The 25456-nt window shown below is 41.5% G+C and overlaps 1 protein-coding gene across 4 annotated transcripts in view; it reads left to right on the forward strand.

The window, feature by feature from the left end:
• Positions 1–20834, forward strand: part of E2F3 (E2F transcription factor 3) — a 44672-nt gene extending 23838 nt beyond the window's left edge. For 3 of the 4 annotated variants that reach the window (XM_054192881.1, XM_054192885.1, XM_054192884.1), the window contains exons 2-7: positions 8683–8794; positions 11146–11365; positions 11950–12108; positions 14763–14877; positions 17731–17869; positions 18569–20834. In XM_054192881.1, the coding sequence (XP_054048856.1) occupies positions 8683–8794; positions 11146–11365; positions 11950–12108; positions 14763–14877; positions 17731–17869; positions 18569–18834 (1011 nt within the window). In that variant the 3' untranslated portion in view covers positions 18835–20834. The remainder of the gene's footprint in view (positions 1–8682; positions 8795–11145; positions 11366–11949; positions 12109–14762; positions 14878–17730; positions 17870–18568) is intronic. The other variant, XM_054192883.1, reaches the window with a different exon arrangement.
• Positions 20835–25456: the final 4622 nt, after the last annotated feature.

Below are 25456 nucleotides of genomic sequence, written 5' to 3' on the forward strand. Positions count from 1 at the left end.
AATTATTACACGTATATGCAACACAGAAATTACAATGCGAAGTCTCTTATGCAGCCACTCTGTTGTCACACCGCGCCCGCCCCCCCACCCGCTTGCCATCGGTTTGAAAGTTCAGCATCAGGCCTCTTTTATGACAGTCTCCTTTTCTTCAAAGGATGTCTGTGGTGAGAAATTACTGACGTGAACCGCAACTGAAAACCCCCGAGCTTTGCTCTGGGGACAGCAGCCTCGCTGGAAGTGGTATCTTTGGGAACGGGGCTGGGCGAACGGCCGGTAGCTTTGACACCAGTTTGCAGGACCAGGCTGGTGTGAAAGCCTGCTGGTGGCAGGGCTAGCCTTGCCACCTTGGCCCTCGTTGTGCTCACTGGGGAGAGAAACTCTCCTGCCACCCCAAAAACCCACAGCCAGGATTCCTCCCCTCAGATGCTGGTTGGTCTGTCTGTGCTTCTGCGTGCAAGTCTTAGCTGTCTCTCGGTATGTTTTGCGGAAGTTTTGTCCTCCAGAGCTTCCACCTCAACCAGGCAGGTGCAGCTCAGCCTCCAGCAGCTGCTGGGATGGGGGAGTAGCCGCTGCATGGAGGTGTTTTCTGGACTGCTCAGAGGCACGTGTGTGCTTCTCACCTTGGGCAGTTCAGCAGTTGAGATGAAAACTTGGGTGCAGTTTCCTGAAAATAACTTTTCATATTTCAACATGAAGTGGTAACTGGAACCTTCAAGTACAGTGCAAAGCCACTGCTTCCAGTAAGAAGTTAATTGTTTCATATTTGGCGGAAAAAATTGCAATAGCAAGATCTCAGATGATTCATTTCCTATGCAGCATAGGTGTAATTCTGTTGGTTTGAGGCCTGAAACGTGGCTTGTGCTTTGGTTTATTTCTTGCACAACCATTGTAATGTCCTTCCCCTTCTAGGGCAAAGCAAATATGAAGTACTGCACCAGCGCCGGAGAATACATCAGCTGCATGTTTTAGCAGTGGCTACTATACTGAGTGCAAGCTTGACAGGGTGTAGGCTGATCCCATGGCATCCACGTAGACTGATGAGCAGAAAATGGAATAACATCAAGCGGGCTGTCCGCTTACCTCAGTGTCTGAGCTACGTTAGGGGTGGTAACTGTGAGATACTCTGACCTTCTGGCAGGTCAGCTCCCCACGAGATATCAGGATGAAAATCAAAAAGGGAATTAGTACCTTGAGATTATAATCCCCCTTCAGTATAAACGACCTGCCGCAGGTCTAGGAAGAAACCACCATTTTTCATTGTTCCGTTTCGCTGCTTTCTTGGTTTGGTTCAGGCCATTGTGTTTCATTGAAAAGCGGTTGAAAACGTCCTTCTGTTCAGACAGGAGGGAGATGAGAGAAGTGTGAACTGTCGCAGGGGGGTGAGGTGCTGGCCATCGATGCCCAGCGCTGCTAACAGGGGAACGAGCCCTCCCCCCTCAAACTGTTGAGCGTATCTGGAAGCTAATGTATGCCTTTCAGTGGGTGTTAAAAATGGCATCGTGTGATGTTCTGCAGTAATGACTGGGAGGCACTCGTGACGCTTGCATTACTTCTTCCTGCATATTCAACCTGAGAAGGGAAAGCCATCGCTAGGTTCCTCTGGCTTGGGTCCTACTTTCAAGCAAGAATCTGCTGCTGAAACTTGGCCGCCCACATTTTAACTGTTTTGAGCTAAATATAAGTCTTACGGTTTGATATTTAAGCGCTTACAGTTCATGGCTTCCTTGACACTCCTGATACTTCTGAGGGAATTGTGAAAATGGAAAATCGATGGAAATAGGATGGTTTAATTAGGCCTTGAAAGAAACTTCACCAGAGTAACACTGTCAGCCTTCAGCTTTCAGGGTCAAATGCCTGATGAGGAGGGGCTGCAGATGATCAGAACGCAGTTTATTTTGGTAATTGTGAGGGCTTCTTATTGAGTGATAAACCCAACTAAGACACACAAAGGGGACTTTCTTTTAATATTCATCTGTATTAAAAACAAGCAATTTGACTGTAACTGAATGAATAATTTCAATATAGGAGCTAGAGAAGAAGTTCCCTCAGTCAAAACTATAAAAAGCTGATGCCTGATAAGTTGAAAAATAAGCTGATAGTTCAGGAAACACAGATTCATATAGTGTAAAGGATTTTTTGTCCCCTTTTTACAACAGTTGCCATTTTCTGAGAAGAAAATTTGGGGCTTTTGTGTTGGAGTAGGTTGATCAAGATGATTTCTGTAAGCTGTGTTTTCATTTGCTTTAAAATGCTTCTTTAAATGTTACTTTAAATACCAGCTGCTTGTCACTCAACTAATAATCCTGACTAATAAGTACTGATATTTCAGACTACTGTTCTTCTTTTTGTTGGTTTTACAATTTATTCAGTTTTCAAGGTGCTATTTTTTGTATACCTTTTTATATGCTCTTACCTCAGTCTAATGAATGAGCTACATGGAAAACTTTATTTTGAGGTCACATTTTCACTAAAGTGCCATTCCTGGTCTTGTTCCTCTGTGTAGGGTAGTAGGAGAATGAATACTTTTGACAGAGTAGTAGTATTTTTGGGAAGAGTTGAGAGGGACTTTTAGAAACCCCCCTCTTAAGAACATACTTAGTCTATTGACTTTTACATGCAAGTAGTTTAATCCCCAGCTATTTCTTTGTCTTCGTATTCTTTTCTTAAACCCCCTTTTTATACTGTCAGAATTAACTACTTAAAACCAAGGGTAGTGTTGTACAAGTTATTGGTGTCTGCGTGTAGACCGCGGGGGTAAATCATTCCTCATGGAAAACTGAAATCTCTTGCCCTTCCAGGAGTTTGGATTGCAAATTTATCTCCTTGTTGCTCAACAGAAATAGGCGTATGAGGAGTTGTCACTCAGAGTCCGAAGGCAGCAACTCTGGTAGTCCTCTTGCATCCTTTTGCTGACCTTGAGTGTTCCCTCACTTGTGAGCTGACCTGCGGAGCTCAGCCCCATCCCTGCTGGGATCTCCTCTGCGTTCCTCCCTGCACCTCTCCTCATTTTTTGGTCCCTCCTGGTGTTGGCTGTAGTGTTTGCCATGCCCTCAGCTGGGTACAGCCCTCTGGCTGGCATATACCAGGCTCTCCACATACCAGAGTTTGTTCATTTGAGCACGTTCAAAAGGCACGGCCTGTATCGCCTCGATCAGTGGAGAAATTTCCCTAACACACGAATGTTTCTGTGCCTTCACCCCAAGGTGTCTTTTTTCTTCTGCTGCTTCTCTTGTATTCCTCCCTCATCAAGCTCCAGCTTAATTTACCCTTTCATGTAAGGTGCTTGCTTTCTTTTCTGCAGCTCCTGACCTCCAGAACAGCTTTCTAGAGTTCATGCCTCAGAAACTTGGCTTTTAAATTGTATTTTTAAGCGACTGCTTAATTCTGAAAACCTGGAGGAAAGCCTATGGAAAGTGCGTGGATACTGTTAAAGTGTCAGTGATCCGGCTTCCTCGCTGCGGTCAAAATTTATCTGTGCTCTCTGGCTAGGCTTGTATCCCCTCCCCGGTAATATCAGCGTTGTGGTGACATACAGAAAAGCTGCCATTTTATCTGCCCCTAGCAATTGTAATATCTTCCAGAGACTACAACAGACTTAGTCATCTGCCCTTGCTTAACTTGCCCAACTTATTCATTGCTCGGAGACACAGTTGAGTGCTAAGACACATTTCTCTGGCTTGCTGCTTGGTTCACCGTCAGCTATCACTTAATACACACAATTTATTCCTTGCTATGCTTGGTCATTTCCAATCTTCCTATTTTCTCTGTTTAGTCAACCCTAAACAGGAATTGCTTTCCAACTCCTCATCCCCCCCCCTTTTTTTTTTTTTTTGAATCAGTTATTTTATCTTCTGTCCCCATCTCAGCAGACTTTGTCCCAGTTTACTTTCACTCTCATTCTGAGTTCGACTTTCCTCCCTTTGTATTTAAATCGGGCTGCTGCTGCTCTAATACGCCCTGAACGCCTGCTAGGGGAGCAGGGGACTTAGACGTGTCTCATCCTGGACGGGACCTCCTAGGAGATGGCATCTGCATGGCCTGGGCAGGCCCGAGAGCTGTGCTGCTTGCAGTTTGAAATGGAATTTGGCTGTTGATGTTTATATTGAAAATGCACCCGCTGCGCTTTTCCAAGTGTTTTTAAATTTGGAATTTTGAGGGAATAGAAAGGCACATGCCCGACTCAGATCGTCCTTCTGTCAAATTTTACGTGCCTGCTAAAGCATCATGCAGTGCAGCAATATTTCAGACAAAGGGTTTCCAGAAAGTAGCACAGGTAATGTAATTTTTCTTAGGTCTGTCTCTTGCAAACAGTGCAACTGTCTTGCATCCAGTAATAAAGCTGAGGGAGACATCTAGCAGGAAAAATTTCAAATGCGCATAGTTTGGCAAAGTTACGCTCCATGGTTTTATCACTGGAAAGAATTAGAGGAGGTTTTACTGCTGCTTCTTCCCTCAAACTTAGAAATATAAGCCTGATAGAAAATGAGGCTTTGGTTTGACACGGCGCTGGCTGTCCCCCACCACGGCGCTTCCCTCCCCGCGCTCTTGACAAAACCCTGTGCAGGCTGTTACCTCACGCTTAGACCTTGCCATCTGCTATGCTCTTACAAGGTAACGCTCTGACTTTTTTTTTTCTCTTTTGTTTTTTTTTTTATTGGTGCCAGTTTCTTTCCCCCAAACCTGAAGTTGATTGCTCTGTGACATGAAAGCAAAGCCACTCAAATGCCAACTAATGCTCCAAGGGGGATGGAGAGTTGTCCCGCTGCTCCTGCTCGGCAGCCAAGTTACCTGGCAAGGGATAACCCAGCAGAAAACTCCTCACTTGTGTTTTGGAGAAGGGTTAGGTTTCTGCTGGTTGTGACCCTTTAAGCCAGCTCCCTGCATGGTCCGATGAGGACCCATCGGTCAGGCACTGCCCACACCAGGGGGTGGCTCAGGGATGGAGGGAAGGATACAGGAGAAGCGGTGGTGGCAGCAACCTGTTAGACCCAGGCAGCTGTGAGGTCAAACCAGCCCATCAAGAGAGATGGGCCATAATTTCCTGATTGCACATTTTCCACCCCTTTTTTCCATTATGATAAACTACATTTGCTCTTTTTCTAGTCTTCCGTAAGCATACCTGCCTCCAACCTCTTCTTAAAAGTTAATCACTGAGACTGTGTATTAGAAAGTGAATTTCATCTTGGAATTCATACTTTCATACTTGTGAATTTCATACTTGAAAATACTTAGCTTATCCTACTAGATTTTAAACTATTTTCCTATAGAGACAAGTGTTCTTATGGAGACATTCTTGTGAGTTTGCCTCTAGTGTTAATTTTGGTAGCTATCTGGCTTTTTCTTTTTTTTTTTTCTTTAGAAAAAAATGGATTGAGGCTAAAAGGGCATAACCACCCAGGATTCAAGGTGACACCTGTTTTTTAGTGGTCTGCACTGAACAGTGGATCCATAGTTGTATCTATATCAGCAGTTGCTTATGGTATTGAAAGAGAAAACGGAGTCAAAAAAGTTGATGCCAAATATCTTAGGTCCTCACCAAGGGGTTAGGTAGGTGTCTGGTTCAGATCAATAGGACGCTTTGCTGTCACTTCTGTGTCCCTTGCTGGATGTGTCAGTTTGTGGCTTTACCCGTCTCATTGCCCTGTGTGCTTTATGATCCTTTCACGATCCTCCTGAGGAATTTGACTTCCATTTATTGCACTCGAGTTTCAAGTTGCTGAGAAGTTCTTAGTGTCTATGATTCCTGTCTTTCTCTGTCATTGGGATGCTTTGTGCTGGTGTCCTTTGGCTTGCTGCTTCTTAGCAGGTCCTACATACTGTGTCAGAAGATTCTACATGCTATGATTGGTCAAATAATGCAAATAAAGACAATACGGAATTTGTATAAAAACTTGTACAAATACTGCAAATGATGATTATAGGGCTGTAGCAGAAATAAGTTATGCAAATCAAGATATTTATTTTTTTTAAGAGTGTTACTGATTCTACTGATTGCTGAACACGGATCTTGAGTTTTCTGAAGAGAAGTCTGATAACAGGAAGCACTGTGAATAATTTTGGAGCTGGGAGGGAGAAACTGTGAGTCACCCAGGATTTCTAGCGCAAAGCAAAAGGCACTAGAAAATCTTTGGTCTGTAAGTCAGGGAAGAAGAAATTGAGAGAATATACCACTTCAGTCCTGCATCTTGTTGTGAAGTTTGTAAAACAGGAAGGGGAAGAAAGCACTTGCTGAATGATATGTAACATCTGGCCAGAAATTAAACATTCCCCAGGGTTTGCTAAAATTGCTTCTCTGAACTTCAGAGCTCTGAACTTCGCTGAGCTCTTTTAAACCCTTCTAAAATATTTTGCTCTGTATCTCTCTCTCTCTCTCTCTCTCTCTCTCTCTCTCGCAGGTTTTCTGTATGCTTCATGCCCCGCAACATAAGTATTTTGTACCACTCTTTTGCCGTTTGGTATTTTTCCAGAAGCCAGTCCTTAGGCTCGCAGTGCCCGAAGGGACAGTATGCTGGAGGGACCCCCAAGAGCATGTTGTTTGTAACACCCCCTGACACACACGGGCAGGCTTGCGCTGCTGCGTGCAGCCAAAGGATGCTGTTTATGTTCTCTCGCTACCAAACCTGATTATTTGAAGTTCACAGGAGAAAGTTGTAAGTGTTTAACCACAAAAGTAGGGGCAAAATACCATTGTTTGTGTCTGGCAAACAAGTTCAGGCAAAAAGTTTTGATGTGTCGTCCAAACCAGGGTTTCTGTTCTGACAGAGAGAGCCGCTGCAAATCTCTGGATTTTAAGTCTTTAGCATTTCTCCTCCTCCTCACACCTGGTTTTGAGATTCTCTTTTATCTTTAATTGTATCCCTTTGGCCTAGTCTTCCCACGCCCTGAATTGTTCCCTTTTCACCCCTCCTTCCTTTTCTCTTATAGTTCTCCAGGGTGGAAAACCACTTACTTAAAAAAAAGTGTGAAATGTATTTCTCCCTCTGGAATAGCTGTAATCTTAATTTAATCCAATTACGTTGGCTAAACATATTAGCTGGATGCTTTTGTTAACGGTTGACCTTTTTGAAGTCTGTGTCTTTGGATTACAGAGCTGATGTCTCGGGGAGAGGACCAGAGGTGTTTCACGCCGTTAGAAGCTGCCAGCGATGGGCTGCTGGGCGCCCGCTGGCTGCCTTGCTTAGAAGGATGCAGTTAGTTCAGTTTTGCTCTCGATTCAGTCACAGATGAATTAGTGCCTCACCCCTTCACACAAAATATGGAGAAGTGTGGCTTGAGCACTCTGCACATGCTGTTACACCGTGGGCTTATACAAGTTTCATTTGCTTTAACTCGCCTTTTAATAAGCTTGAGGTTTGCAAGTGGAGTCCGGCGCAAAGGTGTTAGTTAGCTATCCGTAAATAAATGCGTCAAAATTCATTTATCTGGAGCCACTTGTAGGTTGCAGGCCCAAAGTAAAACACATAAGATAAATCCACAACATAGAAATATCTGTCTACAACCCCATAGCAGAATGTATTATTTTGTCTTGGTTCACTGAGGAGCAGAATATGATGGAACCCTTTAGGGCAAGTCTAAAGAGCAAGCAAATACAATACTCTGAATTATTCAACCTAATTGGATAAACAGCATTCTTTAGAAACAGCTATTTGGCTAAACTTCATTAGACATAAAACTTCTTTTTCTTCTTTTCCTGTGTCTTCCCAGGTAATGTTCTTTCTATTGTTAGGATAACAAACATCCCCAGATTAAATTTCAGTAACTTGAGTAGTATGGCAGGGTATAGAATTGTTTCCAAAGATAGTAGATTGTGTTTCTGTCTAGGAATAAAATTCATATTGGTGGTGGTTTTCATTGCAGTTTGTGTTGCATAGTTTAACAGTTTCGTTCATTATTTTTATTATGCAAGTATACACAGCTTTTTTCTTGATCTGAATGGAACATTTATAGCTGATTTTCAGGCATCACCTTTTTGACAGTACTTTTGCTCCACCTTGCTTTTATGTAGGCAGCTTTAATGCAAATGTGCTAGTTAATGTGAAATGGATGTAGCGGTTGCTCTTTCAATGAGGACAAAAATTACTGAGAAGCAGAGGAGAACAGTTGTCCCATGCAGCTCTTGATGTCATGTCTCATATTTCATTGATGGAAGTGGAAGTTGCTGGTTCTCAGAGCCATCCTTTCAAATGGTGAAGGAAAAACATAACTTGCACTAATACTACCTGTGCACAAACTGAGATGGGTATAAAGAGTTTTTCAGAAGAAATGTAGCTTTGTGGGCTCGTATGTGTGCGTGCTTGAGATGCTCTTTGCTGTTGATAGCTGAAAAGTTCTGAACTCGAGTGAGGGTAGAAATCTTTCATATGTATTTAAGAAGGTCCAGACTAGACTGAAGTAGATCATACAGCTGCCGCTCGGCTTTTCCAATTAAAAAAATTGCTGAATTTTCAAATAAAACCCCCGTCACCCTAGCCTTTGAGAGTGACATATCTAAGTCCACCTTGGGATTCCAGTAAATATTCAGATTCCCTTGTGATGAATATGGGGTATGAAGCTGTACTGTATACCTTGCTGGGAAAAGTTCACTGCTGTCTGCCTTTCCTATAGCCCCAATATTGTGTTTGATAAAGTGAAATACACTTCTTAAAATCCATCAATTAAAAAAACTATATTTTTTTTTAACAGGCAAAACGAAGGCTGGAGCTAGGAGAAAGTGGCCACCAGTATCTTGCTGAAGGACTAAAGACTCCAAAGGGGAAAGGAAGAGCTGCGACAAGAAGTCCAGATAGCCCCAAAAGTAAGGGAACTAGTAACACACTGTATGGCACAGAGGTGGTTGGTTTTTTTTTTTATTTTACCAGCTTGAGACCAGAGCAAACCAGTGCAACGGGCTGCGTTGCCTAGCTAAAGGAACGTGTTCATTACTCTCCTCACCTGGATGTTCATGGAACATTCTCAACCCCACAGCCAGGCAGAGTACAACAAGTTTGCAGCCTTCATCGCTTGGTGTGGAGCTGCTGAGCGGATGCTGAAGGTCCTGGCTGGGAGGTCTGTCCCTCTGCCTGCTGGGCAGCCTGCAGCCTCTCCCTCCAGGACCTCCTCTTCAGCCAAGGACATGGAGTTGGGGATGCTTAGGAGAGGTAGATGCGGAGGAATCAGGATATTCTGATGGGATCAAATGCACAGTTATTAGGCAAGGCTAATCAGGCCAGCCTCCTCCTCCTGCTGAAGTTACAGCAGCCGATGGGCAGGGCTCCTTCCCCCGGGCAGGGATTTGCAAAGAGCTGTAGCTGTTCCCCAGCAGCATTGCGCGCTAAATGCTTTTTTTGTGGGCTCTGATCTTCCTTCCCTCCCTGCAATAGGACTGGATTATTGCTGCCACTGCTCAGTTGCTGCAAGTATTCATTTTTGCACACATCTGTATTGCCTCGGGCAGTAGGTTTCTTGCAGCAGGAGCTGGGGCTGGGGGGTAGCCTTGCCATCTTGTTTGGGGGATTTCAGCAGAATTAGGCTTGCAGAGGGAGGGGAATGGGGAAAGGGGAGGACTGAGTCAGCAGTGGTAGTGATGGGAGAGCAAGAGACAAGAAGGCGTGTTTGTCCCTCCTCACCAGACTAAGTCTTGTTTCTATTGAGGCAGATGGGAAAAGTGAGATTAGCTGAAGATATGAACTTAAAGTGGACAAGTCAACCAACCACAGTTGTTTTAATTAAACTGAACTTCATGAGGCTAAACAAAGTCTGTTTTAAATTGAAGTGTGTTCTCATGGAAGTTCAGTACCATTCAGAGCGTAGGATGCTGCTGTGGTGTTGTTGATAAGGCTGTACAGAGAACATCTTGCTGCATGACCAGGAGCACAGGCCAGTTTAGGTGCGGGTCAAGTAGCCTTTTGTCCTTCTCACTCTGATCCTCTTACTCTTTGCTAAAACTCAAAGGAAAAACAAACAAACAAACAGAAACCACCCTGCTCTAAATTCAGAAGGTCACCTAACTGATACGGATATTCCTCCATGTCCCAGTGCAGACAAGCCCGGAATCTACCAAAAAATGAGATACAGCAGGTTCTCTTTGCAAACAGGCAATGACTTGGTTTTCATTGAAAAGCCATCATATCCTGTGAAATATTTCAGGGTAATCTAAAGGTTCAGTTTCAGGTAGGATTTCAGTTTTGACTGGCTTCTGCAATTAAGTGTGGGACCTTGAAAACAACCACCCGAAAACTTGAAAATGACTACCAGATCAGCCTAAGAACCATCCTGCATAATGTTTGACCTCACCTGAAGCAAAGGAAGGGTTTGAGACATACAGTAAAGGTTTTGCTAACAGGGAAGCTTTCAACCCAGCAGACTTCTAATAAAGCCCTTGACACAAAGGCTTTGAACATTGAGAATTAGAAATTATTCTGATCTATGTATTTAAACTTTTAAGAGCTCATCTGTTAGGAACATAGTTGCTACATTTATGCATGAAAACAGCGAGTTGTCTAGTAAGGTCCAAGCTGTTTGTTGACAGCTGATTTAAAAGAAGTGGATACTCTTGCCTGGTGTGAGCATTGCTTGGTTATGGAGAAATGATGATTATAAATTGTATCTTACGTCAATCTCCTCTAATTCACTTGAGTTTTCCCTACGCCGTGGAGTCTGGCGCTGATGGAATCTGTCATTGTGTTCACCCACTGAAGTACACCAAAGTCCTGCTTAATTGCATGTGAAACACTTACCTGACAAGAGGGGAAAGTCAAACCCTGATGAAAGCTGGATATCAGCCTGATGAAGGAGCATCATAGGGGAATTTTTGGTATCGCTGCCAGGATAAATAGATACTAAAAATACTATTAAGAATTCACATAGTGAAAGCCTAAGTAGAATATTGCTATATGTATCCGTCAGACTAATGGAAATATTTGCATTTTAAAAAATGTATGTATTTGCTCATGTACCTGTGACTTCTGGAAAAGTACATCTTGAAATACAAATAAATACCCAATGGTAAGCTGTGTCTTAATGCAGAGGTTTGAGAGATTTCTTTAGTAAAAATGAAAGAAATATCTGTAACTATGTGTCCTTTCATTTCTGGATGCTGCTTTCGGAACCAAAGGGAGAAAATTGATTTATCTGGGTTTGGTTTTTTTTTTTTTCTTCCTTTCCAAGCCCCAAAATCTCCTTCAGAAAAGACTCGGTATGATACATCACTTGGCCTTCTTACAAAGAAGTTCATTCAGTTGCTGAGCCAATCTCCTGATGGGGTCTTAGATTTGAACAGAGCGGCTGAGGTCCTCAAGGTGCAAAAAAGGAGGATTTACGATATCACCAATGTACTGGAAGGCATCCATCTCATTAAGAAAAAATCCAAAAACAACATTCAGTGGATGTGAGTATTCATTATCCTTTTCCATTCCTGCTGGCTGATTTCACTGTCACAGAGCAGCAGTGTTTTTCTTCTCCCACCTTCCATTCTAACACTTTGCTCCAAGCAATCACCCACAATGCCTTCTATCAGGATAAAGCTTTCTTTTTGCGTTAAGACAGGTTTTCAGGGTATAAATAGCATTTGTCAGGGAAATTAGAAACTGGCATTTTGTCTGAATACTGGATTAACTCATTTGCTTCTGCAAGTGGAGTAAGTTTTTGGGTACACATCTCTACCTACTGCCTCTCTTGGTCTTTTTCAGGGTGTTAGAGGAGAGGGGAGTTAAAAGCAAGATTTTGTAAGCACTTTGAAATATTCCACTTTTCCATCTTGGTGGCAGTTCCAAAATGTGTTTTTATGATAAAAAGATGCTTTTTCTGGAAAGCATAGCGTATGTTGACTCTCTACAGGCAGGAGTATGGAGAAGGGGCTAAGGGCTCGATCTGCAGTGTGAAACCCCTGCTTCTTCTCTTTCCCATAGCACAGGGTCAAGTTTTACAAAGGCTAAAATGCTGAAAGGGTGTCTTCCTTCTTTGTATCGGCAGGGGCTGCAGTCTGTCAGAGGACGGTGGCATGCTGGCACAGCGTCAAGGCCTCACGAAGGAGGTGACCGAACTGACTCAGGAAGAGAAGAAACTGGATGAGCTAATCCAAAGCTGCACCCTGGACCTCAAGCTGCTCACAGAGGACTCAGAGAATCAGAGATATCCTTTTTGCCAAAACCTGAAAGGTGGTCAGTCGTCTTGCCGTGCTCTGTAACGCTAAGAGAATTCCTCTAAGTAACGTGATACGAAGCACCAGAAATTTCCAGCAGTGGGAATAATGGGTTTTAATGTAGTTCTATATAAAAGTTACTTAAGCCACTTGCACCTGTAATGCATCTGGAATGCCAAAAAAAAAAAAAAGGTGGTGTATGAAGGAGCTGATTAATTAACATCCATGTTCACATAGAGTAGAACCAAGAATTTAGCTGATTAATGAGTGGTAACATCAAAAGCCTGTGCTTTTTTCAACTCTTGAGCCCAGAGCAAACCCATTTTTATGTGTGCAGTAATTATAAAGGCATGTAGACGAAGTCTTTACTAAGGTAACAAAGACTTGTGTATGTACTCATTACTTAATTTTTTTTTTTACATTTAACTAACATATATATAAATTACAGACACAGAGAGGAAAATAAAGTTGGCAGTCAGTTTAGTCTGAGACTTGCAACAAATTTTTAGATTCCTGATTAGAGAATCTATAATAGAATATCACAGATAAAGGTTTTATGAGCTCTCGAAATGTCTATTTTAGACTTAATTATTTGATGTAATAGCAAAGCTCAGTTGCATAAGGTTCATATGACTTCCTGGTATTTCGGCTGCTAATACCCCTTGTAAGTAACCAATTCTCATTTTCACTAGATTTCCCACCTATTAGCAAGAGAAGAGGGCATTTTATTAAATGCTGACGTGAAAACTTTTGTTACTTTCAATAGCCGGTCGTTCTTAAAGAGCCACCTAATAAGGTGGACTTATTCTCTATTTTAAAGGATAGGAAATAACTGTGGGAGTGTCAGTGAAATGTAATGTGAACTATGTCATTATTGTCTTTTGATTGTGCTTGCATCTCAGTGGGTATGAAAGCAAGACCAGCGAGTGGCATAGGGAGTAGGGTCAGCACTGCCTTGATCCACAAAGAGATTAAAGAAAAACAAAACTGAGCATTAAAATTCTCTCTTTTTCTAGCGCGGTTTGCTGTGGTAGAGCTGCCTGCCTGGAGTTTGCTGCCTCCCCTGGGGGTGGGCAAGGAGGGAGCAGCGTGAGCAGCGTCTTGGCCTCATGCTTTTGGGTTTAGGAGAGCGTATCCCCCGAATCCTTCTGTGACTCTAATGATAATACTAGTGATTACTGAGGAAGGAATGTGGAAGTGGGAAACCTGGGGATGAATCCGAGTGCGTCCCAGTATGGCCTTTCGCTCACCTCACTGCAGTGTGACATGAGGTGTCCTCCTGAGCACTCACAGAGCTGAGAAGCCCCTTCCTTTGCTTAATCTCTGAGGGCAAACTTTCTGCTTTTGAAAGTGTTTTTCTTCTCCCTCATGAGTAGGTAGTGCCAAAACACTGTGTCTCAGCTGTGTGCTTCCTCCTTATAAATAGAATCGGAGAGTAACTGATCACTACGTTGAACGTTTTGGGATATGCCCGGCATTAGCATGGGGAGCTTTTAGCTACAGCAAGGAAGATTGGTTTTGTGTACGAAAACCACGTGATCCTTTCCTTTGTCCACATAGCGACAGCCACTGTTGCTGCAGTGTGTACTCTGCCTTTGCAAACCTTACTAAACCTTAGTTTAGGAGTGGTGGAAGCCTTGATGAAAGCCATTTGCCTGAAAGCTGACCCGTCGTTTTGCCCCCTGACCTGTTACTTTGCATCTGGTCCGAGTCAGATGTGAGATGTATTGGCGTTTTGACCTCAGGCAGTTTGTCTTACCCCGTGGTAGCAGTAGGCGTTTACCAAAATTGTTCACATTTACACCCCCCAAAAAGCGTAATAATAAATTAGGCTCTTTATTTCTTTGGCATAAATATTATGCTAGATGCCTCATGGATGACAAAACTAAAGAGCTGGAAGCGCTTGCGTGTGATTGCGGCTGTTTTATATTTTGTGACCAAAAGCTCTGTGACACCACAGGTCAGTAAGTGAGGCGCCATCGTGCAGTAACCCACCAAAATTCTCACATTGATTTGGAAAAAAAATCACGTTGAACAGCAAAATAGTTTTGTTCGTTCTGTGCTTATGCAGAAATCAACTTTCTGCACTGTCAAGTTGTTTGAAGTAGTTGTGTAAACAGTATTTTGAAATAATTTCATATAATAGAAATGAATAAGTAAATATACATATGTTTACAATGCCCCAAATGAAAATTGCAATTATTATTTTATTGATGACTTCAAAAAGATACTGTGTATGCACATCTAAAACACGCATCTGTAAATTCCTTTACATTTTTTCTGTGATTTCCAGTTCTCTGCATTTTCATAGCAAGTTTGTAAAAAATTTGGCTTTGCGCAGTCTGCGAGTAATTGCGCGTTGTTGAGCTTTAGCGTATGTAGCTTTACGCCTGTGAAGGAGAAGAGAGAGAAGGACTCAGCACGGAGAATCCCTTTTCTTACTTGGTAGTGGCCCCAGCTGTTAGATCAAAGGGGAATTCCCACACAGTTTCACTGCAATCACAACCAGTGTAGAGAACAGAAAACTTTGGCCTAAGAACAACGTAGCCATGAGAAAATGGAAAAATAATTTAAAGAATTCTGTGTCTTCTAATAGTCTGAATATATCATAACCTGGCTTGGAAAATTCCTTAATGGTGATTACATTAGCTTATGTGACGTATCAAGATATTCGAAAAATTAGTGGCCTTAAAGACCAAACTGTTATAGTTGTGAAAGCTCCTCCAGAAACAAGACTTGAAGTGCCTGACCCAGTGGAGGTAAGGAGAACCTGGCTTTTCCTGCCGGGTTGTATATCATTTTTCTACAGATGGAGGAAGTGTGCTGTGAGTTTTACTGTGGTAACCGATGCCCAAGTTGGATTATGTTGGCGTACAGTCCTATATTCATCTTTTTACAAACTTTGGAGGTGTGGGGTTTTTTTTTAAAAAAAAAAAAAAGGAAGGGGAATCTTTACAAATCATTTTACACAAAGCAATCATTTTTTGTTCCTTTTCTCTCAATTCCAGCTTTCCTTCAGAGTAATCCACACTATTTACAGATTATTCTCTTTTGCCATAATTTATGGCAAAAGAAGAGCTTTTCCTTGACAGTTGAAACTTCCTGTTTGTAACCATGTAAAATCTTTCTCTTAAGAGATTCAGCTCTTTTTTTTTTTTTTTTTTTTTTAGCTTTATGTAGTTTTAGTTATGAAGTTCATGGATAACTGAAAGCCGTAAGCATCTTGATGACTCATACTACTGATATCCTAATTTATTGAGACATATGTTTTCATGTAGGATTTTCTTTTCTGAAGTATGACAGTTATTGCAGAAACTTGTGTTTTACTCCTAGAATCCATTCTTGCCCTTCCTTCTTCCATCATCATCTTTGCTTCATTGACACTGATTTTACACGCCTGTGTAAAACTTTGTATTTCAGCTAGTCCACTTCTTGTTTGCTATTGTGAAGTCTGTAGGGATGGAGATTTCCTTTCCTATTTTATAATAAGTACTTCTATTTCTGAAGCTGGCTGTGTTCAGCTGTGTCCCTCTTCTTTTGCCCCTTGCTGTTCAAGCCACAGTCTCTCCCTAAGTGCCAGCTTTTGTATATGAGATGCCTGGCTTTCGTTCTTTTATCCTCATTTTGTTTCTTTTCCTTAGCCCAGGTAGATGTCTAGGGTAGCTTAGGTGCTTCTCCCTTTTCTTACCTGATGTCACAGTTGCAGAGAAAAATGCTTTAGGTGGCTTTTCTTTGAAGATATCCTCAGGGAGTAGCTTTGTCATTCCTCTCATGGTTTATGAACCGCATGGTTCAGCTGTTCCTGGGATTTTATCTCTCAGTGGCAAAAGTGAGCTGCTTTGCAATTCCCAGTTGCTATGACAGACCCAAGTATGTTGGGCAAGCGCAAATAATTTGCACGAGCCACTGCTGTAGAGATTCAAAAACGTACCTAATTTTATCTCTCAAGGAGCAATTAGACATAGGGCTAAACCCCAGAAACCTCCGTGCTGTATTCATATTCCTACGTTATTCCTTCATACCTGCTCTTGGGCTGGTTCTGCTGAGCCCAGGGCCACCTGCTGCCGGGCAGGCAGGAACGGACTCCAGATGCTCTGTCATTTCTTTTACTAACATTATTCTTCGCTTGCTTAGGCCCATTATGGTTTATATCCTTTTTTTCCACCCTACCTTTGTCCTTAATTCCCCCTTTGAACATAGGTGCAGGTTTTGGAAGAATAAGTAATTTTGCTGCTGTGAGGAAGGGGATATCTTTCATCAGTATCCATGAATATGTACCGTTACCACTGCTTGCTTTCCTGTTTGTTTCCCTAGGCATTACGCTTCATTTTTTTTTTTTATTCAGTGAAATCAGGCGGGTAGAGAGAGACGCGCGCAGTCATTAAAGCTAGCGCCTAGACCTCCCTTACCCGCTATGCCCAACTTATACATTTAATGTTCAGCTTCAGGCAGTAGAAGTCCTATTTCTTTCTCTCACTTGCAGTTACGTTTCAGTGTCTTTTTTTGCATACCTCAGTCACTCAGCAGTACCTTCCCCAATTCCTGCTCTTCCCATCTCCTTATTTCTAATTATCTTTTGCATTGCCCTAAGTACTCTTAACTGTTTTCTCTGCCCTGGGGTATCCCTGTTCAGTTGTTGTTTCTCTGTACTTGTAAATGCTGACTATTATGCTACATAACCATCAGAACGCAAAAAATATGAGGAGCTTTTTGTCAGAGGGCACAATAAAATGTATTTGAAACAAGTCTGTGAAGAGGTATATAAAGCCTGTATTCATACTTTTAAAAACCGCTAATGCAATACAGCTGGAGCGGGTTTATTTTTGACTGGAGTCATTTATGATTTTCCATCATAAAACTAAGAGCAACTTTGCACATTTTCTATCTGTCTATATATGTCATCTTGTTGTGTTGCATCAATGTGTGAAAGTTAAGAAAAGGTAATTTCTTGAGACGAATTAGGAGTTACTGTTATTCAGAAACACCATCAAAATTAGAGTTGCTGCCTTGAGGGGGCAGAAGGACTTATATAAACAGGGTGGGGTGAAGAAAATGGCATGTTCTTTCTTTTTTTGTTATTTGGAAAAACTTCCCTGATAAGCAGAGGAACTTACCTACAGCTACTTGAGTTCAGTGTGAACTAGCGCTGAAGGTTTTGGGGTGAGTGAGAAGGATGTCTTGGCATTCTTTTAAAGCAGAAACATTTACACAAATAAATCCAATAACATTGTTATGAATAATAATAAAACCTGTGACTTGCATCCCATGGTTTTCTTCCATCAGAATGCTCCAGGTTATTATGTTTATAAGAAAATTATAGGAGTTCAAGCCTTTATATCTCTCTGGTTATGATACAACATATAAAATGGGTGGGCTTCCGACATTTGTGCACTGCAGACAGTGGGAAAAGCTTTCACGTTCTCTTCCAGTCTACAGGGTACATTAGCCAAGCATTTCACATCTTCAAAAAAAAAAAAAAAGCAGGGGGGATTTCAGGTTCTCTTGGTTAGTAAAAAATGTATTCAAACACACCCCAGTAAGAATTTACTCTGTATTGTCAATATTCTGTCATGTTCATTGGTGTAACGCCTTACTGATGTTTGTTTTGTTAGCAGAGTGCATTGATACATTTATCTAGTACTCAAGGACCTATTGAAGTTTATCTGTGCCCGGAGGAAAACGATGCCCTCAGTCCGATGAAAACCTATAGTCAGGACCACAACGGAAATATTTCCAAAACCTTTTCCAAAGGTAAAATTATTTCTTGGTAATACTAATGGCCTTCCTTCATGTTTTCGTTCAAGATTTCATTTTGAACTTCGGATATCCAGCACTTCTTTTTTCGGCTTTATTTTTCTAAGAAGGGAAAAGCTACGGCATCCATTTTCCACCGTGTCCTTCTGGTTTATATAGCGGGAAATATGTTTTCTTTGGCACCAGTTGTTTAAAATAAGTTTCATATTTGCATATCATATGGAACTATGTAACATAAGTTTATGCAATATTGAAGAAACAAACAATTTTCTTCCTTTTGCATTTTCAAATAGGACAGTAGCAGCAAAGCTTCGTCTCAACACAAGATGCAGAAATCTCTGTGTATTGGTATATGCAGCCACAGTGTCACTGATGACATCTGTTGAATTCACTTTGACTATGAATTCCATGGAAAAATGGGCATCTCTCACTATGCTTATTTTTTTCCCAGTAGTTGTTTAAACCTTGTAAAATAATTTTTTAGTAGAAAAGTCAGTAGTGATAGCAACATGAGTATTTTTGAGAAGCCCTTTGTAACAGATCAGAAACAAGCTAGAAATTATATGGAGGCCATTTTTTCTTGAAATGATGCTTTATGAAAAACCCTTTATGCAGCGATTACTTTGTTTCATCTGTGTCTAGTATTTCTAATGAGATAAAATGTGTCCTTTATTTTGTCCCTCCCTCCTCTTACAGAAGTGGCTTCTGCTAACTCAGGACAAGGTGACTGCTCAGTAAATATGGCAACAATCTCTCCACTGGCTTCTCCAGCCAACCTTCTCCAGCAGACAGAGGACCAAATTCCCTCAAACTTTGAAGGACCATTTGTGAATTTGCTGCCTCCTCTGCTTCAGGAAGATTATTTGCTGAGCCTTGGGGATGAAGAAGGCATCAGTGACCTCTTTGATGCTTACGATTTAGAGAAGCTTCCTTCATTGGTGGATGAATTTATATACAGCTGATTCTCTTAAACGCTGTCCATATCTAAATCATGTTTTTAATGGAATCAAAAAACCTGCCGTCATTGAATTGTCCCCTACTTACTATAAAATAGCATTATTAAATAACCTAGGCTCTCGAACAGTGCTGATATTTTAAATAAATACTCCCTAAAATACCATAAACAAGAAGTGAAGGCTTTTACAGCAAGGCCTTCTCCTTGACCCTGAGCTCCGGCGCCTTGTAAGTCCGCAAGTGCAAGCAGGTGACCATAAAGGTTTTGTCTTCACACTCCCCCAGTCTCTGCTTCCCGTGACCAGTGGGCTTTTACGGAGAAGGGCTCAATGAACTGGTTTAGTCCTAAATAACAATTTTATAATAGTATTTCAGGCCGTGCCTTCTGCCGAGAATGCATGTCTTTTGGGTGTCACAACATGGGTTCTACCTGCGGTGAACATAAATATGAAGTAATGCAAAAGGGTGAAATGGGGTTCTTCAGCTACTTGTGGGAATGTTTAAATTGCTGTCATAATGCTCATTTTGAGCTGTGTATATGTCTCATTATGAGGTCAAATACTTAGGTCCTTAAAAGCTTTTAATAAAAAAAAAAAATACACTGTAAATGTAGTGTATATTGCAAATATTGAAAAGTATGAAGTTCTGCCACTTCTCATAGTAATTGCAGATTTTTAAAAATGCTTGTGTGTGCGCGTGTGTGTGAAAGTAGTTTTTTGTTGGTTGTTTTTTTAAACTAGAACGAAGATGCACAGTTCAATTTTACTGCCCCCGATGTGCATTAGAACTGGTACATAAATTTTTGTGGTACTAAGTGGGGCTTTGTGTTAAGTGCCTACTAGAGATGCACTGTGGGTTTTTCCCTCTATGGAAAACACTTATGCCAAGCTTCGTTTGTTCAATATATCATATTTATCTCAGTGGGTTAGCTTCCTCCGCTTACAGCTTTTTATAATTCTCTTCGCCAGCAAAATGGAACTAATTTTTTTCCAAAGTACATAACTGTAAGTACCACATCAAATGAATTGCATTTATTTTTTGAAGATCTTTGGTAGTATAGTATAGTACCAATATTTATTTTTTGAACGTGAGAGGAATTCTAAGAAGTCTTAAATAATTTTTTTTTTTTTTAAGTGTAAAATATGTTGCCATGTTCTGGGCTAAATTAATGTAATGTTGATTAGATGACGCCCATATAATCCTTTTGTTTGCATTACTGTTGTACTTATCTGACATACTCAGAAAATTAGTACTATTTGTACTGTAGTAGAATATTACGTATGCAGGTTTTCTGGTACCATTGAGTTGCTGCTATGAAAGCTCACACACGAAAAGGCAAGAAGTCACAGTACTAATAAGAACACTGTATGACTGTGTGAGTTTTGGAATATAACATGTATAAAGGGCAACACATAAAGAACTGTTAAACAGTGTTAAGTGTGTGTTTATATGTACAAATGTGTGCATAGATCATTCAGCAGTTGTATTTAAGTTGATATATGTTCTCAACTCACACTTTAGTTATCTAGCAGTTTTGTACAATAGAATTAATTTGTAAACACTGCCAGAATATTTTCTAGCTGGTTTGTAATTTTTTAAGAGTTTTTTTAGATGTGGATCTGTAAATAAAATTGTAGTATTTAAAGTTTTTGTCTTGTGGAAGAGGAAAGTAAAAGTTGTGTGAGCATGAAGATTTGCGAGACAAAGGGGCACTTTTGCGGGGGAAGAGAAAATGAAGACTAACGCAGACCATCTTTTTTTGTACAAATTAAACACTTATCCCAATGTGCGTGGGCAAAATACTAATCTAATTTAGCTTTGCATTGTACGCTAGTTTAAAAAAAAAACCCTCTGTAAAATACTGTAAAAAAACCAAAAACAACAAAAAAAGCTTTTATGGTGAGTTTTGTAAATAGATTTATTAAAGGATGACCTGTTCTCTAGCTGTGATCTTACCACTTCAAATGGATGTAATTTGAATAAATTTTGTATGGTAATGAATCAATAAAAAGGATTTTTTAAAGAGTTTAGATTTGTATACAGCTTTTTAAATTCTTCTTACTCTTGGTGCCTACCATGCTGCTTCTTGGAACCTAGCTGTTACTATTTTCATTATTAGTGCTCACACTCACTTGACACCAGATAAGTTTCAATCCCACTTTTTTATTATGCTAACAATAAGTTCAGTGGTTTTTCTTTTAAGCCAGAGTGAAACAAGAATAAGAGAGACACACATAAAGAGACATAGTTGGAGATCCAGAGGTTGGGATAACACAGGTTTATTTTTATTTTTTCTCCCCCGTATGAATTATGAACATGGAAATTTGTCTATTCTAGGATTAAAGGACATGAACGCAATTCTTGACCTGTTTAACCTTTCTACTGATAATTCTCCAAAAGTCTCCCAATAGCTTTGAAAAGAAGTTCTGCTTACTTGAGTCATCTCTAACTGCCTCTTGAACCAGCTATGCATTTACAAACTTGTACTCCCTTTCTGGTTTTGGTGCTGCGCCTTTCTAGATGCACGGCAATCAATTACTAAAAAAAAACCTATCAGGATAATACAAGCACAGTAATACGGTTGTTTGCTTAAATGTTATACTTCTGAGCAAGTGATAGGTGTCTTGTGATCTTCCCTGCACACAGGAAGACAACTATTTTATCTGTTTATGCACCTAACTTCTGCACACAGCAGTACTGAAAGGAAGATTACAGAAAAGATCCTCCGTTCTTCAATATTCCCAATAAATAATAAAGGAGGGCTAGAGGACTGTGTTCTCTGATCTCCCTTTGAAGCAGAGATGACAATAAATGTCCTCTTTCTGTCCTATCTGTCATAGCCTCCTGGCCTGTTCTCAGTTTCTCTCTTCTACGGCTGCCATAAGCACTTTTATATTCACCCCTAGAATCTGCTACTGATTGCCAGGTTTCATGTCATTTTCTGTCCTCTTCCTTCTGCATCTGCTTTGTAAACTTTGGGTGTGCTGCGTTGTAGGAGGAAAATACCCAGTCAGTTAAAATACTTAATTCTGCTCCCCTGAGCTAGTACAGTGTGGTTCAGCATTATTCAGCATACAAATACTAGTTTCAGGGAGGTTTTCTTGGGGCCCATATGTGCTGCCTTCCTTGGCTGCCAGCAGATGGAAAAGGATTCTGAGAAATCTGTCAAAACTGGCCTGAGCGACAAGCAACTACATGCTCCTTTACTTATGGGAATTGAAAAACAGGGGGGTTCCTGCCCTTCAACCTACAGTGAGAACTCATCCACTTACAAATGACAGACACCATCACTTTCCATTCTTTTTGACTTACATCTGAAAGAGTAAACTACATCACTAGCATGATGGACATTTTTGTTGTAGAAAGAAATTGTGAAAGATATGTAAGTTACTTTTTGTAGCATGAGATATTGCTACATGTTTATAAGCACCAAATTTAGTAGTATATGCCTTTTTTTTCTGTAACACAGTTAATGCATAATGCCATTGGTGCTCCAATGCCAACAATTCTCAAGATCAAGTGAACAAAAAGCGTGTAGAGCAAAATCAATGGAGTGATATTAACAAAAGCATAAACAAGTAGAATTCATCTCCCCATTTTACTTTTCTTGATGAAGCAAGATCTGCCTGCATATTACCCTACAGCTAAGTAAAGACCAGCAGAACGCTTTGCCTTTATTAATTTGTGAGTTTCTATATCAACTTTTTCCTCTCTAAAACTTGACAGGGAGAAAGTGTCATATCTCACATAGATATCTATCTGTCTTTTCCAACTACCTACTCCTACAAAACCTTTAAAGACTTAACATGGTGACCCAGCCTGAGACTGGTGTCTTCGACCACTCCTGAAGTACAGTATGCAGGCAACTTAAAAAGGATGTATTCTAAAGCTGTTCTTTGGACATTCAAGGAACTGGGACGTGTATATTGCCAGTCTATAAAAGGCTGGTAGTGCGAGTTGTACTGCCAGCCACCATCTCTTAAAACGCAGTTTTCCCAGGTAGGTATAGATAAGCTCTCTTCCTGCAGTCAGGAGGTGGTAGGGAATCATCTGCTTCCTTTGCTACATGCTGCACTATCAGTAGTCTGAGCGCAGCTTCGTTTGTTATTATGAATATGCTACAAAGCTATTTAGATTTATGAGCTCCAAAAGCACTGAAAGGGTGCCTTCTGTGGTGTGGCTACATCCTAGAACTGAACAGGACTGTGCTGGCACAAGGGCTGCTTGATACTATGAATTCTTGGCAGTGGGACAAAGTAAGGACTCTGCCGGATCATGCTGAAACTGATCAGCGTGGCCTATTTATGTCATCAGGTATGGGACTCATGGGTTATTCCTGCCTGGGAGCTACTCTTGGAGCTCACCGCCTCCCCTTAGCAAGTAGTGGTTTATCAGTCATGGCCATCTGGAGATTTTTGGATATGTCTAGCCAGCTAGCTGTGCTTCGCTTTTTTAGTCAACCATAAACCAGCACTGATGTCTGCCCAGTTTTTTTTAACCAGAGAGGTAACACTTGGCTAGTCAAGATAACTGTGGTGTAGTGCAGTGCAAGTGCTCTCAGAACAGAGAAGTTTAATTCAAGGACTGCATGTGAAATACTTAGAAAACAGAATTCGGGAAACTGAAAAGGGAAGAGAATCACTAAACTTATCAGGAAGCAGTTAAAATACTGATTGGTAATATATACGTCACTACTTACACACTAAGCACTACTTACACCATACTATGAAGGAAGATGTCTAAAATAGATTAATGTGACTACTGATTTTAAGATGTTTTCCTCCATTTTCTTCTGGGCTAAATGCTGCAAAAAAAATGGATTATGCACCACTCACTGTCCCACTGAGAGTATCTCTGAAAAGTACTTGTGTGCTTAAACAAAGACAAATCACAAAGGCAAACGTATCTTAAGCTGTAACAATGATTCTATCATGAGGCCAGGGTGATATTAATAGTGCTTAGTCCTGCCTAGAATAATTTGTTCTTTAAGACCGATCTAAATGAAGTGCTTGTTTCTTTCTGTCCCAATTTTCCTCTTCAAATCTCTTCTGTTACTTTGTTCTCATTGTTATCCTTTTTTTTGCCAGTGAACACTGTCAGATAAGTGTGACATAAAATAAGCACCATTTTTTAAGAAACAGGAGAGGGAGGGGAAGCGATATTCATAGGTAGAAGTTGCCAGGTTTTATCTGCTAGCAGACCAATAGGCCTATTACAGAATACCCTCAGGGCTTTCATTCGCTTTCCCTCCAGTTCAAGGGAGACTATAATCTGCTATCTGGAGAATAAAATAAGGATTCCAAAGGCTCCTTCTAAAGAGAGTAACTTAATGGTTGAAATCCAATTACAAGACATGGTGAATTTTATATTACAAAGCAGGCTGCCCCAAAATAAAAAAAAATATTTTAAAGATGCAATATAAATAACCTTTTTAGGTTAATTGTGTATATTAAAAACAATGCAATAATATTATGCTCACCCTCTATAACACTTTGATCAACAAGGAAACTATACACTTAATCTGTCTGCTTAGAGCCCTAGCTTTAGCCATCCAAGTTTAAACACCCAGACTAACGTCTAAATCTTAATCAGAAAAGTTGGTACTAGCCCTCCATCGGAGGAAAAGCAATGCCAGAAACTTCAGTCATCTAATATTAAATATTTTGACCAATGACTTCCAGAGTAAACAGAAAAGTTGCTACTAGCATTTTGAGGAAATTACTGATTAAAAAAAAAAAAGTGTTGTGGCCACAACAGGAATAAATAGCTCGTCATTTGTTTCAGATACATCTGAATCCAACTGTTTTAACCGGACACATATTCCTGGACTTAATTTTCAATTAAAATAAAGGTGAGTCTCCAGGCATCTGGGGAAACTTGAGCAGAGGACATGTGGCCTTGGTGCTCAGCAGGCTCCCCCGCACTGGTCACAGCCACTGATGGAGGAAATCCCACTTTCAACTCAACGAATTCACCTTCAGTCTCACAATATCTGATGTTTCCAGTACAACGCCAGCACCAGCCTGGCAACTCGAAGCCGTTGCGGATCCCAGCTCCTTACAGCCACGGCCTCAAAAAGCGACCCGAGGGCTCAGGGGCAAAGCAGCAGGGCTCTAATGGGCAGCCTCTTATTGCTGAGGGCGGGGAGGACGGGGAGCCCGCAGCCGTTTTCAACCGCCGCCGTCCGAAGAGAAGATGCCGGGCGACCTCCCGCCCGCTGCTCTGGGCCCCGCGGCCGGCAGCGGGGGCCTTCCCCCGCAAAACCCGAGAGCCGGCCCCTAACGGCTTCCAGGGGACGAAGGCCCCATTTTTTTTTCCCGAAGCGGTGGAAGCGACGCCGCTCCCCGTTTCTCTCCCACTTCCCCACTGAGGGCCTGGACGGCCTAGCGCGCGAGGAGCCGTTAGGGGCTCCAACGGCGCTAACGGCCGCCGCCCCCAGCTCCGGACAGGCCTCAGCTCTGCTCTTCCCCCCACGTACGGCAGTCCACCGGCGAAAGGAGGAGGAGGAGGAGGGAGGGCCAGCCATGGCTCTGGAGCATCCCGGCGCTCTCGCGGCGGGGCCCGTCAGGTCCGGACCGCCCCGCTGCCACCGCTCCGCTCCGCCCCGGCTCTGGCGAGGCTGCGCCGCTG

Source organism: Rissa tridactyla, chromosome 2 (assembly GCF_028500815.1).
Source record: "Rissa tridactyla isolate bRisTri1 chromosome 2, bRisTri1.patW.cur.20221130, whole genome shotgun sequence".
Lineage (NCBI taxonomy): Eukaryota > Metazoa > Chordata > Aves > Charadriiformes > Laridae > Rissa > Rissa tridactyla.